The 19062-nt window shown below is 33.8% G+C and overlaps 2 protein-coding genes across 2 annotated transcripts in view; both read right to left on the bottom strand.

Moving 5' to 3' along the window:
* The window catches only part of LOC108704984 (mucin-5AC-like), a 39875-nt gene extending 33703 nt beyond the window's left edge, over positions 1 to 6172 (bottom strand). Inside the window, exons 1-9 of the mRNA XM_041589597.1 lie at positions 6091 to 6172; positions 5818 to 5943; positions 5355 to 5472; positions 4946 to 5084; positions 4349 to 4456; positions 4190 to 4259; positions 2337 to 2474; positions 2092 to 2256; positions 603 to 697 (exon numbers count right to left, since the gene is read on the bottom strand). Coding sequence (XP_041445531.1) covers positions 603 to 697; positions 2092 to 2256; positions 2337 to 2474; positions 4190 to 4259; positions 4349 to 4456; positions 4946 to 5084; positions 5355 to 5472; positions 5818 to 5923 — 939 coding nt within the window. The 5' untranslated portion in view covers positions 5924 to 5943; positions 6091 to 6172. The remainder of the gene's footprint in view (positions 1 to 602; positions 698 to 2091; positions 2257 to 2336; positions 2475 to 4189; positions 4260 to 4348; positions 4457 to 4945; positions 5085 to 5354; positions 5473 to 5817; positions 5944 to 6090) is intronic.
* A 365-nt stretch (positions 6173 to 6537) lies between these two features.
* Positions 6538 to 16158, bottom strand: LOC121402873 (mucin-5B-like). Its single transcript, XM_041589596.1, has 7 exons — positions 16049 to 16158; positions 13559 to 13603; positions 13176 to 13437; positions 11839 to 11953; positions 8569 to 8659; positions 7456 to 7562; positions 6538 to 6672 (listed from the first exon to the last, which is right to left on the bottom strand). The coding sequence occupies exons 1-7, from the start codon at positions 16119 to 16121 to the stop codon at positions 6538 to 6540; spliced, it is 828 nt and encodes a 275-aa protein (XP_041445530.1). The 5' UTR covers positions 16122 to 16158.
* Positions 16159 to 19062: the final 2904 nt, after the last annotated feature.

Genomic DNA, 19062 nt, shown 5'->3' with positions numbered 1-19062 from the left:
CAGTTGGGGGGTTATTTACTAAAATCCATTTTTTCGATCCATGATTTTACCTTATTTATTATTAAAATAACTCAAAAAAGTTGGCTTGGAAAAATAATTTGATAGAATCAAGCGAAAACCTAAAACGTACGAAGTTTTCACACTTCACTCTTTAGTTTTTTTGGTTTATTGCATGAAAACCCTGAATTTTTTGGATTATTGGGCTAAACCCAGTGCAGACCACAATATCTTCATATTGGGATAGGGACATCTGCCATTGACTTATACATGACCTTGACAGGTTTGAGATGCTAGGTTTTCAGATGCAGCATCGGGGTATAATAAATCTGGACAAATTCTAGTTTTTATTTCCACGAAAAATTCAAGTTTTTCCCCAAAAAGCCCGACCAGAAAAAATGATAAATGATTGCTTAGCTGTGATTCAATACTGTTTTATTATTACACAGAAAAAGGGAAATCATTTAGTGAAATGTGAAATACTTAAACAGATTAAAACGGAGTCTGTGGGAGATAATCCATACCTGTACCATAATGTTATAATGTTTATGCCCATTAAATATGATATTTATAGCTATAATATGGAATATAACTAATATTCATACCGTTTTGTATAGTAGTGGATCCACTACAGAATGGCATGCTGTGAATGGTCCCGCAGGGTCAGTCAATTTTGAGCACCAGAACTGAGCATACTTTGCTGTAAAAATACCATAGTACAACATTATATTATTATTTATATGATATATGGTATATATAATAATACTACTACTATTATTATTATTATTATTGATACAAATAACACATGAGGCTGGATTTACAAAGAGGTGAAATATTCACCTGTTTTTAAACTTCACTGGAGTATAATCTGAATGCAAATTATGAGCCTTTTATAACATCATTTTCAGCGGAATGTTTTTAGATCAGACTAGGATGAATTGTCATACAGAATTTTTCTTCATATTTGAAAGATACTGAATAATGAATTGTCTCTTTTGGCTGTATTCAGCTGTAAAAACTGACTCGAATTGTACAAATTTTTCAGATTTGACGCCCAGTTTGCTAGATTTTTTCGGATCATCACTTGACAACTCAGATTTTTTGGATTATGAGATGAAACCCAGTGCAGATCATGATATCTTAAAATTGTAAAAGGGACATCTCTCATTGACTTATACATACATGACCTTGACAGGTTTGAGATGGATTCATATTCAGACTTTTCGCAGCTTTGGGGTATAATAAATCTCAAAATATTTTTTTCCCCAAAAAAACCTTTACCACAAAAAAATTGAGTTTAGTAAATAACCCCCTCAATGTACATACTTTTCAAGTATTCCTTTTTAAGAAGAATATTAGGGGGCTATTTAATAAAAACTCAAATTTTTTATAGAAAAAAAAAACTTTTTTTAAAATTTTATAATACCTTAAAGCTGCAAAAAGTTAGAAACTGAAAATCCGCCATCAGAAACCTGCCAAAGTCATGTATAAGTCAATGGCAGATGTCCCTTTTATAACTTAAAGTTATCATGATCTGCGATGGGTTTCGTCTAATAATCCAAAAAATTCTGGGTTTTCAGGTGATAATTTAGCAATTTGTGCATCAAATCCCAAAAATGTGTATGATTCTGGTTTTTGCATTTCTAGTTATTTCATTTATAAAAAAGATAAAATGGTGGATGTGAGTTTGGTCGAGTTTGGTTTAATAAAAAGAGGAGATGAGTTTAACTTTTAGTAAATAATCCATTTAATGATTCATGGATTAAAATTTGGTTGGGCCGATGAGGAAATCAAATGGTGAATGGTTTAGAGTGTATTAGTTTGTAACTAGCCAGTGAAATATTTTGATCTATGAAATGATTGAATGGGGCATCTATGGGAAGGGGAACATTTACTATAGGCTATAATGCATGTAAAAGGATTAAAAGATTTCAATGTGATCTTAATATATGATTTGGGGAGAGTTAACAAATAAATTTGAAATTCTTGTCCAAATGTTTGCCAATTTGCTGTAAGATTTGCAAATTTTGCATCACCATTTTGTGCTGGTCTGCTATAAATACTGTAAAATTGAATATTAAAATGCAAACCTACCATTTTCAACACTGAGTGCGCAAGGATCATCAAAGTATGATAAGACATTTGGACAGCTTGCTTGGGTCTTCCAGGTATTACCAAAAGAGGCAGCAGTCCCTTCAATAACTCCACTAAGTACTCTAAAGTCATCCATTTGAACATTATTGTAGTCACCACAGATTCCTGTCAATGGAAAGGTTTTTTTGAATGTAGAATATAAATAGGCCAATAATTTCATATTAGTTAACAAACTATTTACTTACCAGACACCCGTGCCCTCCACTTTGGCTCAAGATAAAGGTACACTTGCATTACTGAGCCTAACTGAATCTCCACCTGAAGTCCTACAGCTGTTTGCACAATGATGAAGAAGGACGAAGGCTGGAAGATGGTCACACTTGCTATGAAAAAATTAAAGTACAAAAACGCAGAATTTGAGACAAAACTGTTGGAAGATCTAGTATGCCTATTAAACTGTGTTTATAAATCGTGTTTTACTTTGTTATCTAGGCCAGTAATCATCTTTTGTTACCTGCATCTTGATAGTTTGTCTTTTATTAATAACTTTCGGTCTCCAAAATGGATTATTATTTTTAAAGTGAGGTTTCATCAGTGACCTCTGAAGTAGTAGCACAACTACTTCAATACTCTAAGAAATATTAGTATACAATGCATTAAAAAAAGTCTGCCATTTTAGGATACAGGTTTTTTTGGACAAATTGTATTTAATGTTCAGTAATGTATGTATGTTATATGACGTGAGAACTATTTAAAAGCAAACCAAGGAATTTTCTCCTTTGACATACACTGCATTAAATTTTAGTACTGAGCTCTTTAACCTAACATACTATTCAGCGAAATATTCAGATGATTCACTCCCCCACTCATTGTAACTTATCAACAAGTTCTGTATTACAAGGTGAGTACTACAGTATGTCAGTTTGGTGTATCGGGGAACCACTAACACATGCAACATAAAGCAACAAACACCCCTGCCTCAAAACAAATTGCACAAATGAGAAAAAAAATCAAACAAATTGTGACCAAATTATAAAATATTAAAAAAATCATGTTTTTACTTGTACAGTAGCTTGCATAATTTGGACCTAGCCTTCATCAAAAAAGAGTGACCAGAAGCAACTATCACTGAAACCACCTCTTGAACTACTGATAGATTAACAATTGTTTTTGTTTACCGTCTATTCTACCTAATTCTAAGAATATCAACTCTCATACATAAAGTGGCAGATTTATTAAAGTTCTAGTTATTTTTTTCCATGAAAATTCAAATATTCCAGGTTTTTTTTGGATCAAAACTCATTTTCGGGTTAAAAAAAAACCTGATTGATTTGAGTTTTTTTTTTTAAAAAAAAAAACTTGAATAGTCTAGATATATTATACCCCCAATTATGGAAATAGCTTAAATCCAAAAATACACCACCTAAAACCTGTTTAGGTACTGTAGAAGTCAATGGCAGAGGTCCCTACAACCACTTGAAGAGGTTAACAGCCTGCTTAAAGCTTGATTTTCTTTGGAGGGTTTTGGGCAAAGACTTGAATCAAGAACTTGATTCAATTGATTTGAGTTTTTTCCCTCCGAAAACTTGATCAATTTGAGATTTGGGTTGCCAGACTCAAACTCATTCGGGTTTTTGCCATTTGAGTTTTTTCTTAAAGGGAAACTGTCATGGGAAAAAATTTTTTTTCAAAATGAATCAGTTAATAGTGCTGCTCCAGCAGAATTCTGCACTGAAATCCATTTCTCAAAAGAGCAAACAGATTTTTTTATATTCAATTTTGAACTCTGACATGGGGCTAGACATATTGTCAGTTTCCCAGCTGCCCTGGGAACATGTTTTCTGATGACAGTATCCCTTTAAATAAGATACCATTCGAATTTTGAGGTCATTTGAGTTAATTTGTGGTAAAAAAACTCTAACACTCAACCTTTGATAGGTAACCCCCTATGTGTTTCTTGCATAAATCTAAACATAATATATGTACAAATTGCTGTAAGCTGCCATTGGACCCATTGTCAAAAGTTATTAAGGCATTTTTTAAACCAGAATATATTATTGTCATGACATGACTGGTGTATTTGAGTTTTCTAATATACCTGATGAGACTGGTAGCTGGGAGAAGATTCCATTCACATCTACACTGCCGATGGGCTGAATTTCAATGATCTAACAAATGTGAAAAAAGGATGTATTATTAGGAAATACAATTAATCTGCCACTAATATTTCTTTTTTTATTTTCATTGGTTGCTTTACCTCATTTCCATACTCTAAAGATATAACAATACTTTTTAAACAAGTTGTAGTGTCTTTGATTTCGCATTTCTTCAATTCTCCCACCACACTGAACTGGTTGTCAGTTGTCTGTGATAGAAAATAAAAAATCAGTTTTCATTGATAGAAGTAAGTCATCCAATCCATTGAGCATCTTACTTGGGGAGCCAGCCTCACAGTTTAGAATCTACTGTATAAATGACTCAAGTAATACCAGAAGATAAGCCCAAATATAAATCTTCGTCAAGTCAAGTCAAGTAGGAATGTATTTCCATTTGTAATATAGTACATAGGATATGTGTTAAAAGTGATCACCTTTTTATTTTAACAAACTTATAAATAGTATTGTATTTATTATGCCATTAAAAATAGTAATGTGAGCTGTGCATCTACTGATAAAATTGTATGAAGCATGACTGTGTATAAGATTCTAAGTTTACTCCAAATAAGAAAAAGACATTATGGAACATAATTATTGGAATTATATACCTATATAATACAAAAAAAACCACAGCATAAGCAAAGTATATATTCTCATGCATCTTATAATGTTAAAATATTCTTATTACTGCCATGTACCTTTGTCAGGACGTAGCTACAATCACCGAAAAAGTTGTAACGCTTGAAATCAAAGGTGGTTATATGAGATCCTCCAATAATTGAACACGATCCAGAACAATCTCGGTCAACACATTTCCATTTTCCTCTATAACATGTGCTAATAAGGAATATAAGGAATTTAATTCACATGGAGTATTTCAGAATACTTACTATTCTTTTCATATATCTTTTTAGGACAGACATGTAGTTGTATGCCTATTTTTAGAAAAGTGACCCCTCCAGTGCACCAAAACAAAAAATATATTGTCACTTGAACTTAGGTCTGATAGCAAAAGAGCAGAAGTTTTTTATAGCACAATTTAAATTTGTGACAACTACAAAATTTATGAACACAGATGAACATATAAGAAAACGGAAGATGGCTTACCATGCCTGACACTGTGCAAAATAGGAGCTTCCAGGGCTGTATACATTTCCATTATAAGCACAGGAACACTTGTAGCTGGGAATGCACCCAGAGTTGTTAATGTCATCCCACACAGTTCCTTAAAAATTAAAAGAATAAGAAATAATGTAAACACGTTTACATCGATAGACTATTAATTATATCAATTGTAGAATATAAGTAATGTCTATTTTCTTTTAATTTCATGCTGCAATTATGTCCAATTTGTAGACTCTACTAGTACAATAATGGACTATCAAAGACACACGTGTTCTACATGAAAATTATTTTGCTATGACTAATATAATTTCACTCTTTGCATACAATTTACCATGATTTTGTGAAAATGAATGAAATTTCTGTTTTAATTAAAATCTTTCTATGTTCAACAAATACTAATGTGACTGGATTGCTACATTATTAAATGTTCTTCTTAATAGTTTACCATCTGGACAAAAGCATCCATCTGTACAGTGTCTATCACAGGATAATGAGCGGTCAGGGTTGCTGCAGGTGTCTGGACAAGCAGTTCCACATTCTCTGTACTCCATATTGTAATTACATTGTAAAGCTAGGAAAATATAAATCATTTTGTTATTCATCATATTATATATGTATAAATGTATTACATACCAATTCCCTATGTATTCTATCAAATCCAAAGGTATTTTTTACTTGAGAGGCAAAAATAAAACAAAGATATCCAAACCAAACTCACGGCACAAATCAGTAGTTCTCCAGTTGTTTGGGAACCCTCCAGCATGAGCACATTGACGGGAATATTCTGTAAATGTATTACAAAGGCAGAATCCAGTTGAACTTCTTGCACATCGACATAGATCCTGCACACAAGCATTTATGTATGGAGCAGGATCTACAAGGACGTTGCAGGATAAAAATGATGCACTGGACAAAATCACCCGGCATATGCTGCTCTGTAAAATAATTTTAACACAAAGTTAAATTTTTCTTGAATATATTTTCAAGAAAGAACGTAATTATATTTAGTAGAAAAGCAATTCTTAGAATACCAGCAATATACAATATGCAAGGCCTTGTTTTAATTTATAAATGAAAGCATACAGATAAGGAAAGTGTCTTGCACAGAATATGCTTTGCTGCTTATACTTTCGAGAAAAATATTTGCACCTTCCATGCTGGCCTCTTAACTGTTCAAAGCAATACAGTTGGAATCTGACGCATTGGACAATGCTCCAAAAGCAAGTAGAGTACTACGAGATACAAAATTGCAAGTCTTCGGTTCATTACCAACAACTTGTGTCTGGGAAATGGTCATTCTCTGCACCTCATAAGGTGTTCAGACTTATAATGTGCACCAAAGATGATTGGAGTCCCAATGCAGCCACAAAATAAAAACTTTAGGAACACTTACGGCCTGATTTATCAAAGGTCAGATTTTAGTGGTTTTAGAAATTTTTGAGACCACAAATAAACTCACAAACTCTAGGGGGGTTATTTACTAAACTCTGAATCAAAAAATCACGGAAAATTTTTAGAATATGTTAAACCCTGAGGATGGAAAAGTCCGAATCTGAAAATCCTGCATCTCAAACCTGTCGAGGTTGCATATAAGTCAATGGGAGAAGTCCCAATGATTTTTTGATGTGCGCTGGGTTTCGTGCAATAGCCCGAAGTTTTCACGTGAAAATTCCACACAAAAAAACAAAAACGTGAATTTTTTACGGCACAGCAAATTTTCGGGAAAATGTAATAATAATCAAGCATTAAAAAAAATACGAATATCTTGAAAACCTCTAAAAATTCTAACAATGCCTAGTGACGAAAAATACGAAAACCTTTAAAAGTTTGAATTGATTTAGATCGGCCCAAAAAGATCAGCAGAGCTCCCGTTGACTTCTATAGGGCCTCGACAACTTTTACCTGGCAAAGTTTTGTATTAGTGATTTTCCTGGTTTTACACTTTCTTACAAAATTAGAAAACCACAGATTTTTAGAGATTCATGGAAAATGAAATTGTTGTAAATGACCACCTTATAGTTTATATTTTAAATGAACTCAGAGTTGTACATTATGGTGATAACCAGATCAGTACAATACTAACCAAATCAGTACAGTTGTTCTGAGGAACCTCTAGCACATCTGCACATGTTTCAGTTGGACCATTCCTCTTCTGCAGATTTCCATACTGATTATCAGTTAACTTGACATCTGTAACAAACAAATTGATTATCAGAAACATTTGGGGGCAATTAATTAACCCTCGATATTCGACTGGGAATTAAAATCCTTCGATTTCGAATATCAAAGTCGAAGGATTATGCGCAAATAGTTCAATCAAACGATCGAAGGAATAATCATTAGATCGAACGAAGTTAGTTAGTTAGTTAGTTAGTTAGTTCGATCGAACGATTAAATCCTTCGAATCGAACGATTCGAAGGATTTTAATCCAACGATCGAAGGAATATCCTTCGATCAAAAAAACGCAGGCAAGCCTATGGGGACCTTCCCCATGGGCTAACATTGACTTCGGTAGCTTTTAGGTGGCGAACTAGGGGGTCGAAGATTTTTCTTAAAGAGACAGTACTTCGAATGGTCGAATAGTCGAACGATTTTTAGTTTGAATCATTCGATTCGAAGTCGTAGTCGAAGGTCGAAGTAGCCCATTCAATGGTCGAAGTAGCCAAAAAAACACTTCGAAATTCAAAGTTTTTTTTCTTCTATTCCTTCACTCGAACTTAATCAATGGGCCCCTTAGTTTACAAAAGGACATTTATAAAGTCATGTGAAAAGGTGGAATAAAATAAAAGAGATATTTATAAAGCTGTTTATTAATCCTCTCTCCTGATTTTACACTGTCTATCACCATTTCTGAAATCAGCAGGCAGAATCAAGTATGCTGATTGTGCCCCATTATTTGTAACCACTTCAGAGCTGGTGTAACAAATTAAAGTCAATCTGGGTGAGGATGAATCCTTGAGTAAAAAGTGGTGCCAAAATCAGTTTCATTTATAGAGATGTGTACTCTATTATGATTTAAACCATTTTCTACACAGAATTGTACACTCAGCTACATATTCACTACATGGTGTTATAAATACACTTGATATTACACAGTGTAGCATTGAGTTATTATGACAAAAGTGGGGTATATTTAAGCTCCACAATGCTTTATAAATATGCCCCATAATGAACAATAGCTCAGAAATGACTTACTGTCAAAAATGAATTCATTGTAAACTGGATCTCCATTAAAGTCCCCACAAAGACCACAAGTTTGGTTCTGATATTTCTGATCCAGTTCCAACTAAAAAAAGAAGAGGATTTTTTATTGTAGTTTCATTTATTAATGCCTCAATCTGTAAAATCCAAAGACATTTTTGGTTGTACAAACAAATTTAAATCTTTTTAAATCCTTTCTGGCGAAAACGTATAACACGACAGTTCTGTTGCACAAAATAGCTACCAATAGGGTTGCTCGTTCAACAACTACAAAAGCCTGTCTTCCACCATCACTTTGTTACATCCCCAGGTTGAACGTATATAGCCTTATTCAGTAAAAGACTTTAGAACAGTCACAGTCAGACCAACAATGTAAAGTGTGCTTAAGTGCTTGGATTTGTACAGTGGCTTCGGTTAAATAGGGAAAGTCTCAAGACTATCGTCAGGACAATCAGAAATTACTTAAAATAAAAATTGGAGAATTTTGCAACTTTGGCCTAATGAATGTATTGCTTGGTAGTCTCATAGGAATGGGCCTGACATTGAGCTTCTATCTTATATAGATATAGACAGTTGGCTTTATTGCAAGCAGTCTCTTCTCATCACAACCAATAGAGTCAGTCTAGGAGGTCCAACTATAGTTCTGATATCACTTATTGATTTGGACTTGATGGACATTATGTTTTGATACTGTTCTGGGTCATTAGCTCAAGCCATTAAGCAATTCTTTTGTTTAAGTAAAGATATAAGAATATGAGATTTGAGAATTATTATCGGGAAAGGATTTTTTTGATCTTTATGAAAGAACATGCAAACATTAACCGGATAGGACACCAATATGGATTTATGATGCTTAGTTACATATAAAGAGAAAATTACAAAAATGTAAATTGTTAGCTTACAATGGACTCTAAGATGCCCATTTTATAATTTGGAGCTTTCTGGATATCAGGTTTCTGGATAAGAGAACCCATACATTTATAATTAAATAAAATACACTGTCTTTTTATTTATGTGTGTGTATATATATATATAAATATATATATACTTTACAAAGAATCCACACTCGTGGACTGTGTTACTGCTGTGGCGACGCATTGGGGGTGTAACCACCGGCCCGTATCTTCTATCTGTGCCTATAAGACTGCACAAGTATTTCGTATGATACTACATTTTTCAAGTGGTGAGATCGTGAATGGACACTAAAATGACTTAAAAAAATGACTAAAACTTTAGATAAAGATGTGGATTTCATCCAAGTGATTGGGACATTTTTAACATCAAGAGGGCTATTTTTATTTTTGTTTTTTTTAGATTTTTTTGAGTTTTTGCTTATTTATGGCTTATTTTCACGTATTGGGTGATTTATTTACTTATTCTGAGTAATGCTTATATAAGCTTTGCATGCTGTCATACACTATATTTACCCATAGATAATGATCAACTGAATTGACACTGAGGTATTTAACTTTCAACACAGAATTTTTATTCCCATAGTTGGTTTCCATTTTATTATTAACTTTTGGATTTACTTGTCGGAATGCACCTTTATATAACTAACATGTGGATAAATGTAAATAATACGTTTTTTTCCATCCTATGTCCCGTTCACAATAGAGTAAACCGTGACCGTAGATTTCTTACGTATAGTCCCAAAACACAACCTCCTATCTGCATATTATGCCCGAAGATATATTTGAGACCCATTTACGATTAAGTTAGGGCCCATTCCCTAAAGAATAAATTAAATTAAATTAGGTGTGTTAAATCAGTGACACATAATTGTTTAACCATAGGCACTCTTGTATTACAATTTAGAGAGAGCTCTTAATGAATAGATATGAGGAATGGGGAAACACAGAATTTTTAACATATAACTAAATTAAATGTGGATCCAATAACCCAGTGGAGTTATGTATATTGATATATTGTGCTATTTACTCTCTAGTTTTGGCATTATTGTAACATTATTAATATAGATTGTTCATATGTCTAAGTAACTTAATAGAAAACACTTGCGGTTACAAAATGTCTTGTTTTTAATTGTTAGTGTTATGAACTAGGGGATATATTGTCTAGTTTTTATGTGTGTTTAAAAGTAGATCTTGTATAATGCAAACATTCAAAGTGATACGTACTATTAGTGATTGCAATACTGATCACGTGACATGTACCAGCTGTCTTTTCCCGCCCTGTAAATTTAAGGCTGTTGTGTGTTCAGTTTGTTACTTTGAGAAAGGCCTTGGGGAGGCCAAAACGTTAGTCCCATGCAATAGAATTTTTTTTACCTTTTACAAGTCCTGTGAGTGCGGACCTTCTTGCAGCAGTTACAGATAATTTATTGCCACTGCACCCAGGCATATTTAACAACTTTATCGAGAGTGCTGGCATGCTTTGGACTTATGTATATATATATATCATAATTCACGAAGAATCCGCACTCTCAGGACTTATAAAATAATCATTTATTAACTTTGAGAAAGGCCTTGGATAGGGCCGAAATGTCAAATTGAAGTTCTGTTAATAAATTATTATTTTATTTTATAAGTCCTGAGAGTGCGGATTCCTAGTGAAGTATGACGTAAATATTGATGTTTCTGCACCCAGGCATACAAATTGATTTTGTCGAGAGTGCTGGTAGCCCTTTGGATTTTATATATATATTTATGTTCTACAGAGCTTATCTGCTGTGTAACCTGATCCTTTTCTCCTTTGAATGGCTGTCCCCATTGTTACACAGCAGCTTATTTATATAAACAATAGTAGTGTTTCTGAAGCAAACACAGCAGTTTTACCAGTGCAAGGCAACAATGCATTATATTTTTATTACTTTAAAACAACTTAATTTTTTGATGTTACTGTTCCTTTAATGAATATGTGTATATATATATTTATATAATGACCGAAGAATAGACCAGCACTCCAGTTCAAATAAATAATAGTGCTTTTATTTATCACCGTGCATCCCATAAATAAAAGCACGGTTATTTATTTGAACTGGAGTGCTGGTCTATTCTTCGATCATTATACAATACGTTTTTGACCAAGCACCCGTGAAAGCATAAGTGGTTGGAGTGCAGGTACCCTTGGACATATTATATATATATATATATATATATATATATATATATATATATATATATATATATATATATATATATATATGTATATATATATATATATATATATATATATATATATATATATATATATATATATATATATACTAAATAGAACAATTCTAAAATACATATAACTAATTACCATTGCAGCATCATCTTCATTCCACTTAAATTCCAGGCCCACTTTGGAAATTATTCTGATATATGCTCCAATTCTATCAATCTGAATTCCTGAAAGACTGTATGGCAGAGACACCCTGGAACCAAAATTACACAAAGGAGTTAATTTAATGCTGCTAACCAGGTTTCAGCTTTTAACTAAAAACAACATACAGTACTGTACTTTAGATATTTAGAAAATATGTTCAAATATATTGTACAATATATTGAAGATTACATCCCTCATGGAATTAGCATACTGGTCAATGTAAAAACATCTTAAAGTGGCAGTATACCCTCTTTTTCCTGAGTTCAGTAAAAAGAGGTTGTAATATAACTTTTAATGTAACTTTTGCCTATTGTTCCATCAAGAATAATTTATGTTTTGGTTATTTCTAGTGATGGGCAAATAAATTCTCCAGGCATGTTTCACTGCCGTTGAAAATATTTTCGAAACTGAAGAGAAAATTCGACGGCGTCACAATTTTTCGTTGTTTTGCAGGAAATTTGCTAATTTTTCGGCAAAACGGGACAAATTCACCTATCACTAGTTTCTCACATTTCTTGAGCTAAACAGGACAAGCAGGGAGACTGCGACACTCATTGCAAGGTAAATAGTTTATTATTAGAATGTTTACAACTCCCTCACCAGAAACTTTGTTGTGACTGTTTGTTAACAGTGGTGTGGTTATCTTATTATCTTCCTTTAAGATGACTTCTTGGACAAGCATGACAACCAAGATTTATAGTCAGCTGCTTTAGTATAGGTGTGTGGCCTGTTTTTTTATATATATCAAAGTGATTCAATTAAATGTACTAAATATATATGTGGATATACATTCACTTAGAGAAGTTGAACTTGATGGACTATTGTTATTTTTCAACCAAAATCAATGTAAGCATGATGTTCAGTTCAGACAATTCAGGCAATATGGACCCATGTCACCTCAATGCACAGTTTATATGTACTGTTTTACGTTGAACTGCCCAAATAGGATTTTTCTTCAGCACACCACTTTCTTTTTTCAGGGTACATCCACTCCCAATCTGCCTCCAAATTCCTTATTTTGAATAACAGGATATGAAGCACACCATCCTCAGGCTTTGCCTTTAAAACATTTTATTTCAGTGAAATTCCGCTGAAATAAAATGTTTTAAAAGCAAAGCCTGAGGATGGTGTGCTTCATATCCTGTTACGTTGAACTGCGCCAGTTGAATGAACCTGCTCTGAAGCATTGGTTCATCCTATATTCACAGCACATAAACTACTATACAGGCAATATGGTACAATTTGCAAGATAAGAAAAAAGAAAAACTTACACTTGGTCACTGAATTTAACGGTATCTTTTGTCAATTCAATAAATACTCCTTCAATCTTCAAACCGATGTGGCTCACTGTAGGTAGGCCATTCACAATAGAACGCCTGATTTGGATGTTAAAATCCTCAGTGACGCTTTTACAGTTTGAGGCAAACAAGTAGTTGCATTGTCCAGGGAAGTAGAAAATATCGCCATCTAAAGCCTTGAAATAGTTATTCCCCCATGTACTGCAAACGTATCCATTATGGGCAGAGGAACTGCCTAAAAATCAAACATGTAACGCTTAGATCATTAATCTTAAATCCATTTGTGTTACCGTAAATACAGAAAATATCTACATTTATATATTTTTATAACTGCTAAATAATGTAACGTCACTTACTTGTGAAAATGGGATTTAAGATGGGTGAAATAAAGGAATATATTCCTGAAATGTAAGCAAATGCATACTTTAGTGTATTGAACAGAAAAACAAAACAAATACAAATGTATAAAAAAAATCTTTGATTTTAAAAGTCAGTGTTAGTGCTGATGAAGCAGCAACTTTTTAGCTCCTCATATCAAGAATTTCAGAATTTTAATCCTGTCATACCATATATTAGTGGTATAAAAAAAATGACATTACAGTTTCTGTAATAACCTTTGGCCCAAAACCCAGTGTAGTAAAATAAAACACATGCAGGTTTTCCTTTAAGATTGTTTAAGCTACAAGGCTTGAGCAGTCATCAATAGACCCCTAAATGTTAACAGCTCATCCTCTATAAAATTAACATAATAAGCAGATTCATACCCCGGTAGTAAATCAAAGCGCAATTAAATGTAGAGCCAACATTTGAGTACTTAAGTGGAGATAAAGTGGCATTTCATTCATGGCTCTCCACGTTGTATTAATATATGTTCCCCATAAAACAGCATTGTTAGTGCCAAGAAATATTTTCTTTATATGTGCTAAACAAATATAATGTTGATGGTGGTTATTTGTCACCCATTAATACAATTATTTTCCACATTGGCCTTGTTCTTTCACTTAGGGGCACATTTACAAAGCTCGAGTGAAGGATTCGAATAAAAAAAACTTCGAATTTCGAAGTGTTTTTTTGGCTACTTCGACCATCGAATGGGCTACTTCGACCTTCGACTACGACTACGAATCGAACGATTCGAACTAAAAATCGTTCGACTATTCGATCGTTCGATAATCGAAGTACTGTCTCTTTAAGAAAAACTTTGACCCCCTAGTTCGGCAGCTAAAAGCTACCGAACTCAATGTTAGCCTATGGGGAAGGTACCCATAGGCTTGCCTATGTTTTTTTGAACGAAGGATATTCGTTCGATCGAACGATTAAAATCCTTCGAATCGTTCGATTCGAAGGATTTAATCGTTCGATCGAAGAATAATCCTTCGATCGTTCGATCGAAGTATTAGCGCTAAATCGTTCGACTTCGATATTCGAAGTCGAACGATTTTAGTTCCTGGTCGAATATCGAGGGTTAATTAACCCTCGATATTCGACCCATAGTAAATGTGCCCCCTAAAGTACTTATAGGGGTGGGAAACCTTTAAGTTTACATTCAGTATGTTATAGAAAGGCGTATTCTTAGAAACTTTTCAATTGGTCTTCATTATTTATATTTTATAGCTTTTGAATTATTTCCCTTTTTCTCCTATTTCCAGCTTTCAAATGGGGGTCACATACCCCATCTAAAAACGAATGCTCTGTATTGTTATTGCTACTTTTTATTACTTATCTTTCTATTCAGGTCCTCTCCTATTCTTATTCCAGTCTCTTATTCAAATTAAGGCCATCCAATATCATTTGAACCCTAGCAACCAGATTGCTGAAATTGCTGAAACTGGAGAGCTGCAGATTGAAAACCAATTGCAGATTGTCTCAGAATACAGGTATGGGACCTGTTATCCAAAATGTTCGGGACCTGGGGTTTTCCGGATAACAGATCTTCCCGTAATTTGGATCGTCATATCTTAAGTGTACTAAAAAATGTTGTCAACAATAAATAAACCCAGTAGGCTGGTTTGGCTTCGAATAAGGATTAATTATATCTTAGTTGGGATCAAGTACAAGGTATTGTTTTATAATTACAGGGAAAAAGGAAATAATTGCATATTTGGATTATTTTGATAAAATTGAGTCTATGGGAGATGGCCTTTCTGAAATTCAGAGCTTTCTGGATAATAGGTTTCTGGATAATGTATCTCTATAACTGTCTACATCCTACTAGTCATTAACTCAAAGGTGAGCAACCCCTTTAATAGAAGAGTAATGTCAGTTAAGCCAAAGTCACACTGCCCACCAGGAAAAAAAAGTATTCTGTTTTTATTTAATTTACATTTTTAATTATTTCCTGTCCTTGTGTGTGCCTTATATTAAGCTGGCTTAATAACTCTTTGGTTGGATCATTGCTTAGCTAATGTAAACATTGGTGAAATTGCTGTGGTTTTTAATCTTTCTTCCAATTCTTATAGTTCCCCTTCTATAAGCATTCTTTAATAACAATTGCTCTTGGGTGTTTTGTACCTTTCAGGCACTGTTTAGCACACAAGAGAGCTAAACTTGCTGAGATGTCATATATAATATGCTTTACCATAGTCTCTTGAAGACTATGAAGAGTTCCTAGATAAAGCAATGAAATTAACCATATTTTCCAATAGGTAAAACTGTAATGGTGCTCAAAATAATAGCAAGACTACTCATAAATGAATAATTTAGAAACATTGTTCATTTCTATACAATTAATAAAAAGTTTTAGGTAAGCATAACATAAAAGTAAACTTATTTTAACTATATTACTATTTTTTTTTTAAATATTTTATAGGGTTATAGTTACAATACAGAAAATATTAAATACATACCTTGTGCCTGGAGACAGGGAAGCACTATCAAGAGAAAATAGATAGAGCTCCATATTCCCATGCTTTTCCCCATTTTTCCTCTGTTCAGTAACTTATTACTGAACTGGGGGGTTTTCACTGAAGGTGCATGTACTGTAGTTAAGTTGACCTTTTATAGTGGAAGATCCTACCTCTAACTGATGTTCCCTACAAGAGGTGGAGTCAGTTTTGGGTTAGATGTTGTCCGACATGCTACATGTTCATCATGCATGCTAATCCTTTTCAATCGACATCCAGGATGTTTGAGTTCTAGGAGTTGGATGAGATTTATATTTTCCAGAATGTTGATAGGAGATGATAAGGGGACTGACAGACCAAAGTAAATGCATATTTTCCTAGAGATAACCTGAATCTCTCAAGTTGTCATGCAAGGCATGCAAGTGATGGCATCAAGAGTCTAAGTGGTTTTGTTTTTCGGACTTCTAAGAAAATGATTCATATATTACACTATATACAATGGGTACTTAGTGATGTAATTTATTAAAAGAAACTCAAAGAAACACATGAAACAAACCTATTTACTATAATAAATAAAAGTACCCTGTTTTGTACAATATCGGTTACATGACCTCTCTATGGTCATGGAACTCCTTTGTGACTTATATTTTACAATAGAAGGTATTTGATTAACTATATTATCTTAAAAAATATTAATAATACTGTAGTTATGGGCGATGTATTTGTGAAACTGCTGAGAAAATTCACTGGTGAAAAATCCGCAAAATTATTCGATTGTCCATTGACTTAAAAATAGGAAGGCGTATAAAAATTGCCACGGGTGTCTAAACTGACGCGCATCAAAATAATTTTGACAACTATTGACTTGAATTCGTTTTGAAAATTTTTCGGGACAAATTCGCCCATCACTATAATACAGCTAAGAGAAAAGAAGTCGTTTGGACAACAGCAGTATAAACATTATATACTGAATATCTAGGGGCCGATTCACTAACTTCGAGTGAAGGATTCGAAGTAAAAATACTTCGAATTTCGAAGCGTTTTTTGGGCTACTTCGACCATCGAATGGGCTACTTCGACCTTCGACTACGACTTTGAATCGAAGGATTTGAACTAAAAATCGTTCGACTATTCGATAGTAGAAGTACTGTCTCTTTAAGAAAAAACTTTGACCCCCTAGTTCGCCATCTAAAAGCTACCGAACTTAATATTAGCCTATGGGGAAGGTCCCCATAGGCTTTCCTAAGTTTTTTTGATTGAAGGATATTCCTTCGATCGTTGGATTAAAATCCTTCGAATCGTTCGATTCAAAGGATTTTATCGTTCGATCGAAGGAATAATCCTTCGATCGTTCGATCACACTATTTGCGCTAAAATCCTTCGACTTCAATATTCAAAGTCGAAGGATTTTAATTCCCAGTCGAATATCGAGGGTTAATTTTGTGAATCGGCCCCTTAATGTGGACACCATGGGGCACATTTACTAAGCTCGAGTGAAGGATTCGAAGTAAAAAAAACTTCGAATTTCGAAGGTTCTTTTTGGGTACTCCGACCATCGAATATGCTGCTTCGACCATTGACTACGACTTCGATTCGAACGTTTCGAACTAAAAATCGTTTGACTATTCGACCATTTGATAGTCGAAGTACTGTCTCTTTAAAAAAAACTTTGACTACATACTTTGCCACTTTAAACCTACCGAGCTACAATGTTAGCCTATGGGGACCTTCCCCATTACTTTTCTAAGGATTTTTTGATCGAAGGAAAATCCTTCGATTGATGGATTAAAATCCTTTGAATCATTCGATTTGAGCGATTCTTCTTTCGATCGATCGATCATAGTATTTGCGGTAAATCCTTCGACTTCGATATTCGAAGTCGAAGGATTTTACTTCGAGGGTCGAATTTGAGGGTTAATTAACCCTCTATATTCGACCCTTAGTAAATGTGCCCCCATCTGTAAGTTACTTCATCTTGAACAGAATATTGATATGGCAGTCAATTCCTTTATGTTAACAGCAGTTTTCTTATATGGGATGATGTTTGTACATAAAAGAGGATCTAAAAGATCAGTTTCTGTATTCAGCTTCTGTATTATATCACATCTGATGACGGGACCTAAGTAATCCTAAAAATTTGCAATTAGAAAAGTATTCTGTTAGCAAATAAAGTATGAATGATAATATTTTGCAATCATTCATGTAACAGACCCAATTAAGATAAAAGACAGAGTAATTCAAGGGGTCCGAGATGCTGAAAATGCCCTAGAAATGGGGTAATGGGGAATGTATTGCTTAAACAATCAACAACTGCCCTGTTATTGTGGTTAATTGTCTTTTTATTGTATAGTCTGTTACATATCTACTTAGCTTAGGAAGACTAACCCATGTTGTTGAGAATTTGAACTTGTATTAATGTTTATAATTCTACATAATTGAGGTGTATATGTCTGTGAAGTATGCGCGTACAGGTATGGGATCCGTCATCCGGAAACCCATTATCCAGAAAGCTCTGAATTACGGAAAAGGCTGTCTTTTTCTCTGTAATAATAAAACAGTACCTTGTACTTGATCCTTGATCCAAAATTAATCTTTATTGGAAGCAAAACCAGCCTATTGGGTTTATTTAATGTTTACATGATTTTCTAGTAGACTTAAAGGAACAGTTTAGTGTAAAAATAAGAACTGGATAAATTGGGTAAATAAATAGGTGGTGCAAAATAAAAAAATCCTTTAAGGTATGAAGGTCCGATTTACGGAAAGGTACGTCACCTGAAAGCACCAGGTCTCAAGCTTTCTTCATAACAGGTCCTATAGACTTAAGGTATGAAGGTCCAATTTACAGAAAGATCCATTATCCGGAAACCCCAGGCCTCAACATTCTGGATAACAGGTCCCATACCTGTTCCTGTACTGGCATATTTATTATTCTGATAAGGATCCTGAAGGATACAGAAGGCCTGAAAGGTTGCATTCATTATCTAAGCCAAAGCTTTGTTAAATAAGGCTTTTTAAAG

Source organism: Xenopus laevis, chromosome 4L, assembly GCF_017654675.1.
Source record: "Xenopus laevis strain J_2021 chromosome 4L, Xenopus_laevis_v10.1, whole genome shotgun sequence".
Classification (NCBI taxonomy): domain Eukaryota; kingdom Metazoa; phylum Chordata; class Amphibia; order Anura; family Pipidae; genus Xenopus; species Xenopus laevis.
This window is presented reverse-complemented; position numbering and strand designations above follow the sequence as displayed.